At 37.4% G+C, this 14,096-nt stretch overlaps 1 protein-coding gene and 1 long non-coding RNA gene across 2 annotated transcripts in view; one reads left to right on the forward strand and one right to left on the reverse strand.

Annotated features, from left to right (window-relative positions):
- rftn1b (raftlin, lipid raft linker 1b) overlaps positions 1 to 14,096 on the forward strand; it is a 60,262-nt gene that overhangs the window by 16,405 nt on the left and 29,761 nt on the right. The window contains exons 4-5 of the mRNA XM_077721501.1: positions 5,951 to 6,128; positions 12,336 to 12,444. Of these exons, the coding sequence (XP_077577627.1) occupies positions 5,951 to 6,128; positions 12,336 to 12,444 (287 nt within the window). The remainder of the gene's footprint in view (positions 1 to 5,950; positions 6,129 to 12,335; positions 12,445 to 14,096) is intronic.
- LOC144199370 (uncharacterized) overlaps positions 11,862 to 14,096 on the reverse strand; it is an 84,303-nt gene continuing 82,068 nt past the window's right edge. The window contains exon 8 of the long non-coding RNA XR_013326898.1: positions 11,862 to 12,078. This is a non-coding gene — a long non-coding RNA (uncharacterized LOC144199370). The remainder of the gene's footprint in view (positions 12,079 to 14,096) is intronic.

Below are 14,096 nucleotides of genomic sequence, written 5' to 3' on the forward strand. Positions count from 1 at the left end.
GTAGCAAGCTCTCATTTAAAAGCGCCTTGGGCTTTGCGGGGTCTCCGGAAAGGGAACGTATTTGCTTAAAATCCTCCGTGTACGTTTGGTGCAACGCCGTGACTCACTTTGATGCGTCTGCCGCCAGATAAACACCAGCCGAGGTGTCGTACTTGTTTGTTTCATATCTATTTCCGCCTGTTCTCGCCATGAATATTCACACCTTTCAATTGTGTTATTATCGGAGACAGTGCTTTTGTTTCTTACTTGGGGAAACCCGACAAATAGTGAACAGATTTAACGGACAATTTAGTAATACTGTGTGAAAGTGTTTGTGAAATAGCTGAAAATAGCTTTTTTGGAAATAAAAGACAATTGTTGCACTATTTAAAAAAAGTCTATTTTGAAAAGTGGGTGTTTAAGAAACAAAAGATTGAGTTTACGCTTTCTAGAGAAGGTGAAGCAATTTTTTTTTTGTCTATTAGGGTGAGACAGCCGTTTCTGACCAACATATAAAATTTCAAGTCTCTACGATACACGGTTTTGACAAACGTAGCGAGAGAAGCTTAACATACACACAATTACAGCAATAAATCACGTTCTTAAAGGATTAATAGATGAAATTTCTCTTCTGGTGGCAATAAATGATCATATTGTAGTGCTTTTGAAAGAGATCCAAGTCAAATTCACTCCCAGCCCACCCAACTAAATAAATTGGACATATATTTCTGTCAATATAAATGTTTGCGGACTAAAAATACAATTAAAAACCCAAGACATTTTTTTACATTAAAAAGAATGACATCTTAAATTTGTTGAAAGATATATTATACCGCATTTTCACGACTATAAAGCGCACTTAAAAGTCTTCAATTTTCTCCAAAATAGACAGTGCGCCTTATAATCCAGTGCGCCTTATAATCCAGTGCGCCTTATATATGGAAAAAACAAAAAACTAAAAACCACCATTGTCGTATATTAAAAAAACACAAACGCCTGAACTGAAACAATACTGTTAAATATGCAGATCAGCCATCTTAGTTTACAAAATCTTCCATCGTATAACTCCTCCCCACTGCAAGATTTTATACCAAAAAATCCAAAACATCAACAATGGCTGGCTCTAGAGGTGACTGTGTAGTAGTGAGTGCTTCATAGCTGGAAGTCAATAGCAATTACCGTATTTTCACCACTATAAGGCACACTTTAAACTCTTAAATTTTCTCCAAAATAGACAGTGCGCCTTATAGTACAATGCGCCTTATATATGGAAAAAAATGTCATTCATTGAGGGTGCGCCTTATAATGCGGTGCGCCTTATAGTCGTGAAAATACGGTAAATGTAACCAAAGAATACAACATTCCACTAAAAAACATATTCTTAGATTTCCTCAACAAAATCAAGTCGCAACAAAAACCACAGCTTTTCAAAATAAACCTTCTAACATCTCCAATCTCAACATAAAACCACACATTTTAAATCATACCATCCATCATTTCATCAACATAGAAAAAAACAAAATATTGTTGATTTAAATGATTTTTTTAAAAAGATGCCAAGCTAACAAACTAACCAAAACGTCAATATCAATAAAAATATGACAGCGGGTGGCGTCACGTCACCTGCGAGTCCAATTTCCTCCTTAAATTGTTTGCTGCCATCTTTGATTAGGAGCTCTCACTCCATCAGGCATTGGCCACCCAAAACCCTCGAGGCTAGCTACGCCGCCATGGCGCTACATCCCCATAGGCCCCCCCCCCCCCCCCCCCAGCCTTTGTTTAATGCTCCTGTCTGACTCTGCGCTAACACAATTTCACGGAAAAGCAATTTGTTGGCTGCCAGACGGAAAAAACTCCATTTTTTTCGTGGTTTGTCATCGTGACACTTTGTTCTCTTGCGTGCGAATCGGTCAACAACTTCCGTTTTTTTGTACTACATTTCTATACGTGATGAGCTTCATGTACAAAAAAATATTTAACGTGTTAAACTATATTCACTCAAAATGGATTGGACGTCTATCGCTGTTTTTGTCAGAAAATGACAATTTTTTTCATGAACCGAATATAAGACGATTCTGATTATAAGACGACTCCCTCTTTTTCAAGATTAAAATTTGAAAAATTAATTTTGAACACAATTTAATGTGTATATAGTACATCTGAAACTAATTATTATAAAAAATTGGACAAATATTGACATCTGAACATTTAAATATGTCAACTAAAGGTACAATGACATTTGTAAATGAATAGTTTTGATTTTTTTTAAATGTAAATAAAGATATCTACTTTGATTTTTGAAGAAAATGCAATAACTGCTATATAGCATTCTCTTTAAAGCTATCTGGCGCCATCTAGCATTGTCAATTAGTTTAAGTTCTAGACCCTGAATGTAAGACGACCCTCATTTTTTCAAGATTAAAATTTGAAAAATAATTTTTGAACATTGAATTGAATTTGTATACAGTAAATCTGAAAAAAAAATATATATATATATATATATATATATATATATATATATATATATATATATATATATATATATATATTGAAGAGTAAAAGTATTTTACCTAATTAAAAAATGGCTATTACACCTTAACATCTGAAAATTCCATTAGTAAGTGAATAGTTTTAAGTTGTTTTAAATGAAAATAATGCAATCAATCTATTTTGATAAAAATAAATGTAAAAAAACTGGCAAAAAACGCAAAAAAAATTCAGCATTCTCTTTAAAGTCAATAGTTATAATCTCTCAAAAAAACACTGTCTTATATTCAGGCCATTAAATAATTCTTCCATTTTATTCCAACTGTATCTGATTGAACACCGTAAAATCCCAAAATCAGACTTGAATATTCTTCAGTGATCTCCCCAACGTAAATTTGTATGTGTATGTTTTCAAAAAGCGAGATTAATAGCGACTCCCAGGGTGATTAGCGCCCACTCTGGGAAGAAAAAGTGTCCCGCGGCTATGTTTCCACAACTAATTGAAAGCACTCCTTATTTACTCTTACTCACTTTATTTATTTTCTCTTTAATTTTCCGTTCTGATCCCATGGCGCCACCTCTGTCCGACTTCCAGGACTTTTTTCTCGCACCAAAAAAAAAAGTGAGGAAACCAAATTAGGGATCACAGCAGGATTAATACGCCGGTGGTGCGAAAAGATGGAAATTGGAGGAGGGGTTTTTACGTTGCAGTCATTTTGCACGGTGGCCTATTTCCTTCCCTTAATTCCTTCACGCCTGTTAGCTTCTAACGCGCCGCCATTGTGCTACGGTAGGATGGCATGATTGAGAAATTTAGGCGTGGTGGGGGTTGGGGGGGGTTGGGTATTTTTAGACGGGTACAACCCCCTTCGGGATACCGGCCTTGTTTTGCTAGCGCTTTTATAATTCTTGGCTTCCTGGAAGAACAACCTGGATTTCGTTTTTTTGACAGTAAATGTGGTTTTATAGTTCATTAAAGGACAGTTCAAGACAAAGGGTCTGTAGATTTGGTTGAGGAAGATGAGAATTTTGTATAGATTATGTATTTTATACGTTTTCTGATCATTTTAAATGGTGTACGGCATATAAGATCTTTTTAAGGATTTTTTTAAGTACGTTTTTTTGTGATTTAGACAAACAATATAACACATTCTCTCTAACTGACACTCATTATGAGAATTTACTGGTATTTTTTGGTTTGCTTTGTAATAAAAGCATATTATTGAGATGAGATAAAACGTCCTGGCGACCAAACGTGCAGGCGACCAAACGTCCCGGCGACCAAACGTCCCGGCGACCAAACGTCCCGGCGACCAAACGTCCCGGCGACCAAACGTCCCGGCGACCAAACGTCCCGGGGACCAAACGTCCCGGCGACCAAACGTCCCGGCGACCAAACGTCCTTTGCGACCAAACGTCTGGGGCGACCAAACTCCCGGGCGACCAAACTCCCGGGCGACCAAACTCCCGAGACGACCAAACGTCCGGGGCGACCAAACGTCCGGGACGACCAAACGTCCGGGACGACCAAACGTCCGGGACGACCAAACGTCCGGGACGACCAAACGTCCGGGACGACCAAACGTCCGGGGCGACCAAACGTCCGACCGACCAAACGTCCGAGCGACCAAATGTCCCGGCGACCAAACGTCCGGGCGACCAATCGTCCGGCGACCAAACGTCCGAGCACCTTCTTGAACTAATCATGAACAGAAAATGCCATTTTTGTTGCATCTTTTTCTGGCCTTCTTTCAATTTTTTATTACAATTCATCGCACACTAAAAACAACAAGTCTCCATTCCTCTTTTTCCATTGAGTTGGAGGACATGATTGGTCTCAACTATGCAAAGGCAAACTATTACATAAATTATTTTTAACATGCAATTTTAACTTAACTACAACTAGTTGACTTTTGACAGTTTTTTTTTTGTCCTTTTAGCAATTATTTACTGCTATTTCATCTTAATTTCCAGTTGCATTTAATTAGCCGTTTATTGCTAGCATATCATTTTTTGTCCATTAATATGCACAACATAAAACATTACAGAAAAAAAATCCTAATTAAGCATAAACGTCATTGACATTCTTCCGCAAAATTCTGCAGCTGCGAAATCACTTAACCATAAGTCAACCCCCCCCCCCCCCCCCCCAAAAAAAATAGGCAAATATGTGACAATTTGCAATTCAGATCGCAAAGTAATTAAGAATTTACTTCAGGTTGTTTTTTTTGCCAAATTAGTCTTGCCGTTTCTAGACTTAATTGTAAGATATCCAAATCCAATCACCGCTGATTGCTCGTCGGATCGGCGGTCCGAGAGCCGTAGCGTTAGCGGGCGCTAACGAGCTGCAATCAGCCTGCGTTCGATTCAAAAAACTAGAAAATCGTTGGTAATAATGGCAATAATGTGTCTGTAAGGGAAAGCCGTATGCAAAATTCAGTCAGCTAAATTGACACTCACATTTGCTAGCGACACCCGCACAATTTTGGATCATTTCCAATTGATTTTGTTGGTTCCTGCTGATTTTTGGCCATTTCCAGGTTATTTCCAGTTGCTTCTGGTGAATTTAATAATTCCTTATTAACTGATTTTGTGTCCCCCTTTTTGAAAAACTGTTTGAATGAGCTACCAAAGTACTATTCTAAGTACTGTTTCATATCTAAGTACTGTTAAATATCTAAGTATTGTTAAATATCTAAGCACTGTTTAAAATCTGAGTACTGTATAATATCTAAGTACTGTTCAATATCTAAGCACTGTTTAATATGTAAGTACTGTTTAATATCTAAGTACTGTTTAATATGTAAATACTGTTTAATATCTAAGTACTGTTTAATATCTAAGTACTGTTTCATATCCAAGTACAGTTTAATATCTAAGTACTGTTTAATATCTAAGTACTGTTTAATATTCAAGTACTGTTTAATATACAAGTACTGTTTCATATCCAAGTACTGTTTAATATCGAAGTACTGTTTAATATCCAAGTACTGTTTAATATCTAAGTATTGTTTAATATCTAAGTACTGTTTCATATCTAAGTACTGTTTAATATCTAAGTAGTGTTTAATATCTAAGTACTGTTTATTATCTAAGTACTGTATAGTATCTAAGTACTGTTTAGTAACTAAGGACTGTTTAATATCCAAGTACTGTTTAATATCTAAGTACTGTTTAATATCTATAGTACTGTTTAATATCTAAGTACTGTTTCATATCCAAGTACTGTTTAATATCTAAGTAGTGTTTAATATCTAAGTACTGTTTAATATCTAAGTACTGTATAGTATCTAAGTACTGTTTAGTATCTAAACTGTTTAATATCCAAGTACTGTTTAATATCCAAGTACTGTTAAATATCTATAGTACTGTTTAATATCTAAATACTGATTAATATCCAAGTACTGTTTAATATACATTTGACCGGTTTCAAGAACAATGTCAAAGAAAGCAAAAATGTCATGTCCATGTCGTCTTTCTTCAGGCGGGACGTCCACCCTTCGTCTTTCATCAGTCCGAGAGCTACCAGAGCAATTAAAGGAGCTTTACCAACAAGGCTTCCACTTGGCAGCCATTCACCCATTCATCCACCCTTGCGGACCCGAGTCCAACAGCCCACAACACCAACTCTACCGCGCCATCTTGGTACAGGTCAATGACGGGTATGTGGTCATCAATGTCTCCATGTCCAAATAGCTTTATCTTTAATTTTAACAGTTTTGGAGACTTTTTTTACGGTTCTAATGCATGTCCATCCATTTTAGCATGAAATTTGTGGAAAAAATATTATTTTCAGGATGAAAAGGAGGAACTTTGTCCTCATGAGGGAGTTGAGGGTGGAAAACAGGTTAAAGATTCATAGCAAGTAGTGAATAAAATAAGACATCATTTAGAAGAAGAACGACAAATCCGGTTTTCTAGGGAAAATTATCTTCGTTTCCAGAGAAACAAACATGTCTCAACAAGCTAATTATGTTCCGTTTTTTGACTTGTATCGACTAGTAGACCAAAAAATGCTTTGCCATGTTTGGCTAGTTTGAGTTGAGTGACATGACGTGATTTTTTTGGTCAAATATTGAACATTTTGGACATGATTAGTAATCAGCCCCATGTGTATGTAAACCCCGTGTTCTGCTATGTCTTGTGGATGGAGATATTTTGTCAAGATCTGCCTTGGGTGGCGTAACAAGAACTGATTTCAGGATTTGAGAAGCAGAAAAAGATGAAAGGGGGTGCTGGAGCAGTACTTAAGACTTTTAATTTGAAAAATGGTCAAGAAAAATGGAACAGGAAGGACGCGTACTGACAAAACATGACTTAGGTTAAGGGTAGGGGAATGTACAGCTTGAGAGCCATATGTGGCTCTTTCCATGGATGTATATGGTTCATATCATTAATATGGATTGATTAGCATTAGCATAATAATGTTGTCAAAAGAAATCAGAGACTTATTGTGATTAAAAGGTGGTGAAATGACAATTTTCTTTAGAAAAAAATCGCACATTTTCATATTTTTTTACTTTTAAATTCTAAAAAATGTCTCTTTAAAAACAACATTAAAAAATAAGAATACTTTATGGCTCTTTCTTTCAAAAAAGTGGATAGGAAAACACTAAGTAATACTCCCAAAATCAGACCTACCAGAACACAGGGTTTAAATACACATACAAAAGCTGATTAACAATCACATACAGCTAATTACAAGAAGAAGGGAAGCCAGGAGGAGCTTATTTTACGTTTTAACCATGAAAAAAATGACTAACCATCACATTTTTGGGGAAAATAGTCCACTAAAATACTTTAAAACCACAAAAAAACATGTCCCCATCACCCCTCCACAATAAGACAACACATTCATCCTCTCCCTTGACTGACATAAGAGGCAATTTGTCCCCCCCCCATATATCCCCCCACCCCAAGAAAAACATAAAATGTCAACTGTCACCCCCCCCCCCCCCCAACCTTCCATTAACGCACAACATGGCGAGGTTACAGTTGAGCAAACTGGTGGCTGATGGGAAATTCATCATTACCGGCTGATTATGGAAAATGAAGAAGAAAAAAATGGGGGTGTAGCGGGTGGGGGGGCGGGGGGGGGGGGGTTAATGAGGTCCCCCGTCAAAGCAATAGACACAACAAAAAAAACAGGTGAAACTATGGAGAAATATTCTCTCTGTTGTCATAGCGATAGAAAAGCCATGGATTCACTGAGGCATTGAATTAAACCACTCCCACTTTTTCGTCATCAGTCACTTGAATGCAACGTGAATGTTTTTAAGGGAGGGGAGGGTCATCAGGTGCACCCCCCCCCCCCCCCCCAATGCCGGATGTTCGTCAATAGGAGATGTGACAAGACGTCTTGATGACATCACAAACGACGTGCTACCATTTTTAACGCCAAAGTCCCGCCCCCTTATTTCTTGATGTTAACTCGATCGCTCTGGTTTGCCTCATCGCATACTGACTCCGTCACCCCCACTCCCTTATTTTGTCCTCTATGTTCACTCACTCCCTTTTTTTAAAGACTTAAATCAGCTACAAGAACATATTTTGGAGTCTAAGTTGTCTGATTTTGAAGGTTGATTTGAATGTTAGTATAGAAAGTATAATGAGATTTAATGATTGACAACAAAGTGTACAAATAACAACAACTAATATACAAACGAATGAATAATTAATAAGCATAATGAGTTGGCAACACTAAGATTGTATTTACAGTAATCCCTCGAATATTGTGGTTAATTCAGACTAAACATGGCCGCGACAATTGAAAAATTGTAAAAAAAAATAGGCTCAACCTTATTAAAAAAATAATAATAATATATATATTTTTTTAATTCAGTGCGAAGTTCTAGTAGCAATAGTGGCTTCCACTTACGAGTTTAGCATGGATTTTTATATTTTTATGAACTTTAAAAAAAAACAAAAAAATATTTTAAATTTTTTTTTTTGAATTTTTTAAATTTTTATTTTTTTTAAGTTCATGAAAATGTTAAAATCCATGTTGAAACTCGTAAACGGAAGTCATCCTTGCTACTGGGACTCCCCACTGAAGTAAAAAAACAAATGTATAAAAAATAAATGCATAAACTTAATTAATATTAAAAAAAAGTGCAAAGTAGTGAATTCGTGATATTTGAGGGATTACTGTATATCGGAATTAGTCATTTTATAACTGACTCAAATCAGACTAAGAATTTGTCTAAAACTGCATAAAAATCCGAAAAAATAATTTGCTCATCCCATTAATTTTCTCAAAACATCAATTCATATTCACAAAAACTATATTTTAAACGATTTGCGGAGAAATTAGACATCAAATCGCTATTAGATTCCCCATTCAAAATAACAATAGCAGTCATTGAGTTCATCCTCACTACCAAAAATAAATACATCCTTTATAAAAACACCCAACTTTAACCCTAATGACCTGATCGGGGGCCATTTTTGTTATTTCCAAACATAGCTTTCCTCTCTCTACCTAAATCTCGAGGGAACAACAACATTAATCTTCAGTAGAGCAAAACATGTTTTGGAATGTGGGAGGAAGTAGCAGTAGTAGTACCTCGAGACAACTAGCACAGCAAGAACACGCGACCTCCACACGCAAAGGTCACGGCATAGATTCCAACCCCCAACCTTGGAAGTGTAAGAAAAATGTGCGAACCACTTGGCCACTGAATTGACCCCCACAAGGTCGGACTTTGTTATTCTTTAAAAAAGGAAAGAACATCTGTTTTTAGGGGCCGGGAAAATGCTAAGAAATTTGTTTCCAAGGGTAACCATGACAACAGAGATGCGGAATGCTACCTATCTTGTATTATGGATATAAAAGCCCCTCCCCACTTAAAAAAATAATAATTGGCAGTTTTTTGAGGTGATTTACATGGAAAAATTAAGATTTTGTTTATTTTTGGGTGGCCATTTTGATTTATAGTGAAGATTCAGTTTAAAATGTTAATTTAAGTTTAGAATTTTGGTTATTTTTGGGGTATTTTTGTACTGGAATGCACAAAAAATTCAAACAAAACTCTTAAAACACCAAAAAATATATATATTGTCATTTAAAGTGTCTTTTAATAACGAGTTAATGGATTAAATTGAACTGAAACGCATCCTCCCCACCCAAAATAATAATAATTGGGCATGTTTTTTGAATAATTTACATGAAAAATATTAAAATTTTGTTTATTTTTGGGTGGCTATTTTAATTTATGGTGAATATTTATTTTAAAATGCAAATTTAAGTTTGGAATTTTGATAATTTGGGGGTATTTTTGTACTAGAATGCCCAAAAAAATCAAACAAAACTCTAAAAACACCAAAAAATATATATATTGTCATTTAAAGTGTCTTTTAATAACGAGTTAACGGATTAAATTGACCTGAAACGCATCCCCCACCCAAAAGAAAATATAATTGGGCATTGTTTTTTGGGGTAATTTAGAAGAAAAAAAATACATTTTGTTCAATTTTGGGTGGCCATTTTAATTTATGGTGAATATTTATTTTAAAATGCAAATTTAATTTTGGAATTTTGATAATTTGGGGTATTTTTGTACTAGAATGCCCAAAAAAAAACAAATAAAACTCTCAAAACACCCCAAAAAAAAAACGTGTCATTTAAATTGTCGTTTACTAATGAATTAACAGATTAAATTGACCTGAAACGCATCATAAATATCGTATTAAAGAGTATTTATAAATTTTAACAGTAAGCAAAAAAATTCTACAATTTATGTCCTTCAACCTCAGATTTAACCAATATTTTTTGGTAGCCATTTTACAATATAAAAATCCAAAATTAGCATTAAAAAAAAACAACCTTGAACAGTCAGTTCCAAGAAAACATATCTACGTCGTCATGGTTACCGTCTGAACCGCAAATGCGTCGCCATCACCACCAATTTGGAATTTCTTGTCTACATTCTTTATTATTTTTTTTAAAATACCTGAGTCATTCCGTCATAGTACATCTCAAGTTTTAAAAAACGAACTTTAGTTGAAAAGCTGACAAAGCCTAACAAACTTGAGCATATATTGATGATTCCCACGATCCTTTCAATCTATTTTTACAATTGTGAGCATCCAGGGAACGATTTGAGTCTCTACACACACACTTATACACACTAATACACACTTATACACACTTATATACACACACAAATACACACTCGCATTATGAAGCTTTTTACAAGCTGTTTTCGTATCAAAGAAGAAGACGAGAAAACCTTTTAGCATGAACACGCTACTACTGCCTTCTATGGGTGTGTGTTGGGGGGTATGGGGGGTATGGGGGGGTGGTCCAATTTGTTATATGTGCTCTAAAAGTCGTGAAAACGTTCCCCCCGGAGACAATCTGGGCCTCGGGAGCTCTAATGGAACATAATTTGATTTCAATGAAAAAAAAAAAATTGAAATTGCGGCTCGGTGGAGGAGTGGTTAGTGTCTTGGTCTTGCAGTTCTGGGGTTCTGGGTTCGAGTCTAGGTTTAAGGGCGTCTGTGTGGGGTTTGTATGTTCTGTGTGGGGTTTTTTCGGGTTCTCAGGTTTGCTGCCAGGTTCTAGAAGACATGAATGGTAGGCTGATTGGACACTAAATTGCTCCTAGTTATGAGGGATTGGTCGTTTGGGACCTGTGATTGGCTGGCCATTGGTAGGGGTTGATGTCCAATCCATTTTGAGTGGCAGGGGAAAATTAACAAAACTAGATAATAATAATAATAATAATAAGACATTTTATTAGGATTATTATGCCTATTTTTTCAAATTTTATTTAAAAAAAATAAAAATTAAATTAAATTAAATAAAAAAATAAAAAGAAAATAAAATACAAAATAAATAAAATACAAAATGTATAAAATAAAATAAAAAATAAAATAAAAAATAAAATAAAAAATAAAATAAAAAATAAAATAAAAAATAAAATAAAAAATAAAATAAAATAAAAAATAAATAAAATAAAATAAAAAATAAATAAAATAAAATAAAAAATAAATAAAATAAAATAAAAAATAAATAAAATAAAATAAAAAATAAATTAAATACAAAATAAATGAAATATAAAATAAATAAAATAAAAAATAAATAAAATACAATATGAAATAAATAAAATATAATACAAAACTAAATAAAATACAAAATAAATAAAATCAAATACAAAATAAATAAAATCAAATACTAACTAAATAAAATAAAATACAAAATAAACGTATAATGAAATAGATAAATAAATTAATACATTAATAAATAAAATTGGCATAGTAAACATAATACGTCCTATTAATATCATTATTATTTGCCTATTTTTTTCAAATGTTATTGTATTTTTCCATTTTTTCATGATGTGGCTCGCAAACCCAACTGAGTTCGACCCCACCCTACCATTGTACACGTCCACTGTAATCAACATAATTCTGCGCCCGCTTGTGCGCGCCAGGTGTTAAAAACCAGTCCGCGTCGGCTCACCGCACGCAAGGTCAAACGACAGAAGCGTTAACCGCACGTCAGACGCCGACGTCGTGGTCGTCCCGCAGAAAAGCAAAGGCGCACACCCGCGGAGAGGAAAAGGCCAGGCGAGCTTTCTTGTCAACAGGATGAGCAGCGGGATCCCGCTTGGGAGAAGCAAAGGTTCCAAAGCGTATAAATAGAAAAGGAAAGCGCTTGCTTGAATACGTTCGCGTGGTTGTTATTTGGGGAAAATCTGCATGGGAATTCTACCTCCTTTCATCTACAAGTATTTTTTCAAGTTTCTTTGTTTACATTCGCCGTGTATTTACAAGGCCGCCAAGAACCATGTTTTTTTATTGTAGTATAATCTTTACATTAGCATTAAAATGGAGGCGGAGCTAATGCTTTGCTCTTCTTGCAGGACTGACAAGAAGCAGGCGCCATGCCCACCATGCAGGCTGCAGCTGGAGCAGTGCGTACCTGCCGAGCAAGTGCCAACCCCTGAACTCATCCAAGGATATGTCAAAAAGGTACAAATTTAAATAAGATAGCAAACGAAGATTCGCCTCATTTATGCTACGTGATGAAATTGACCTCTTGAAAAAACTCCACCCTCCACGTAGAGACTGTTGCGACCAAACGACAGGGCGACCAAACGTGCGAGCGACCAAACGTCCGGGCGACCAAACATCCGACGACCAAACATTCAGGAGACCAAACATCCGGGCGACCAAACGTCCGGGCGACCAAACGTCCGGGCGACCAAACGTCCGGGCGACCAAACGTCCGGGCGACCAAAAGTCCGGGCGACCAAAAGTCCGGGCGACCAAAAGTCCGGGCGACCAAAAGTCCGGGCGACCAAAAGTCCGGGCGACCAAACGTCCGGGCGACCAAACGTCCGGGCGACCAAACGTCCGGGCGACCAAACGTCCGGGCGACCAAACGTCCGGGCGACCAAACGTCCGGGCGACCAAACGTCCGGGCGACCAAACGTCCGGCGACCAAACATTCGGGAGACCAAACATCCGGGAGACCAAACGTCCGGGCGACCAAACATTCGGGAGACCAAACATCCAGGAGACCAAACGTCCGGGAGACCAAACGTCCGGCGACATAACGTCCAAGTACCTAAGGAAGTCTATGTATTTGAGTATTGTTTTAGGAGGTCCAGACCTTCCTGTGGGAAGTTTGCATGGTGTCCCCGGGCTTGCGTGGGTTTACTCTGGGTACTCCAGTTTCCTCCCACATCTCTAAAACATGCATGCTATGTTAATTGTATGCTAAATTGCCCCTAGAAAGGATTGTTTGAAGGTCCACATCTTCCTATGGGGGGTTTGCATGTTCTCACATGCTTCATGGGTTTTCTCCGGGTACTCCAGTTTCCTCCCACATAGCTAAAACATGCATGTTATGTTAAATGTTTACTAAATCGCCCCTAGTAATGATTGTTTGGAGTTCCAAACCTTCCTGATGAGAGTCTGTATGTTGTCTCCAGGTTTATGTGGGTTTTCTCCGGGTACTCCAGATTCCTCCCACATCTCTATAACATGCATGCCTGGTTAATTGAGTTATACTCGATTAAATACAGTATATCATAAATGACATCACCCCCTCTTTACAACAGCATCCGTTCATATCTGCCAGATCTTAATCATCTTCTCCCGCATATTTACGGACCCGGACCGCCTCGACGTTGACCTCCCCTCGAAACGCCCCGCCCCACACCCCCCCGGAACCCTCTTTGCCCTTCCATTAGTCATGCCCCCGCCGTCCTGTCGGACCTCATTACCGCCGCTTATCGCTTACATCTGCCGAGCTGAGCGGGAATACCGGAATACCGGAATTCTATTCCGAGGCGGCTCTACGCAGACGACTTTTTCCCTTCCCTATCATTATTTGGGCTTTTCTCTCAATCTCCGCCATTATCCACCGGCTTCTGACTTGACCTTCGGACGCCTTTTCCCGTAATACCGTCGCAAGGAGAGAAGAGAAAGAATTACCGATGGTGGAAGGCTTTCGGGATACGGTCCCGCCCCAGCGTTTTCCGCCCGGCAACCACTTTGACCCAAAAGGCGCCCGGCTGGGCTTCTCGCCACCTCGTCGGCGTTTACGCCGCGGGATACGGCGGCTACCCGAGTCGCATCTGTTGCCGTCGATCCGGACGGAAATATCTCAAGTGTGT

The sequence above is a fragment of the Stigmatopora nigra genome, chromosome 7 (assembly GCF_051989575.1).
Source record: "Stigmatopora nigra isolate UIUO_SnigA chromosome 7, RoL_Snig_1.1, whole genome shotgun sequence".
Classification (NCBI taxonomy): domain Eukaryota; kingdom Metazoa; phylum Chordata; class Actinopteri; order Syngnathiformes; family Syngnathidae; genus Stigmatopora; species Stigmatopora nigra.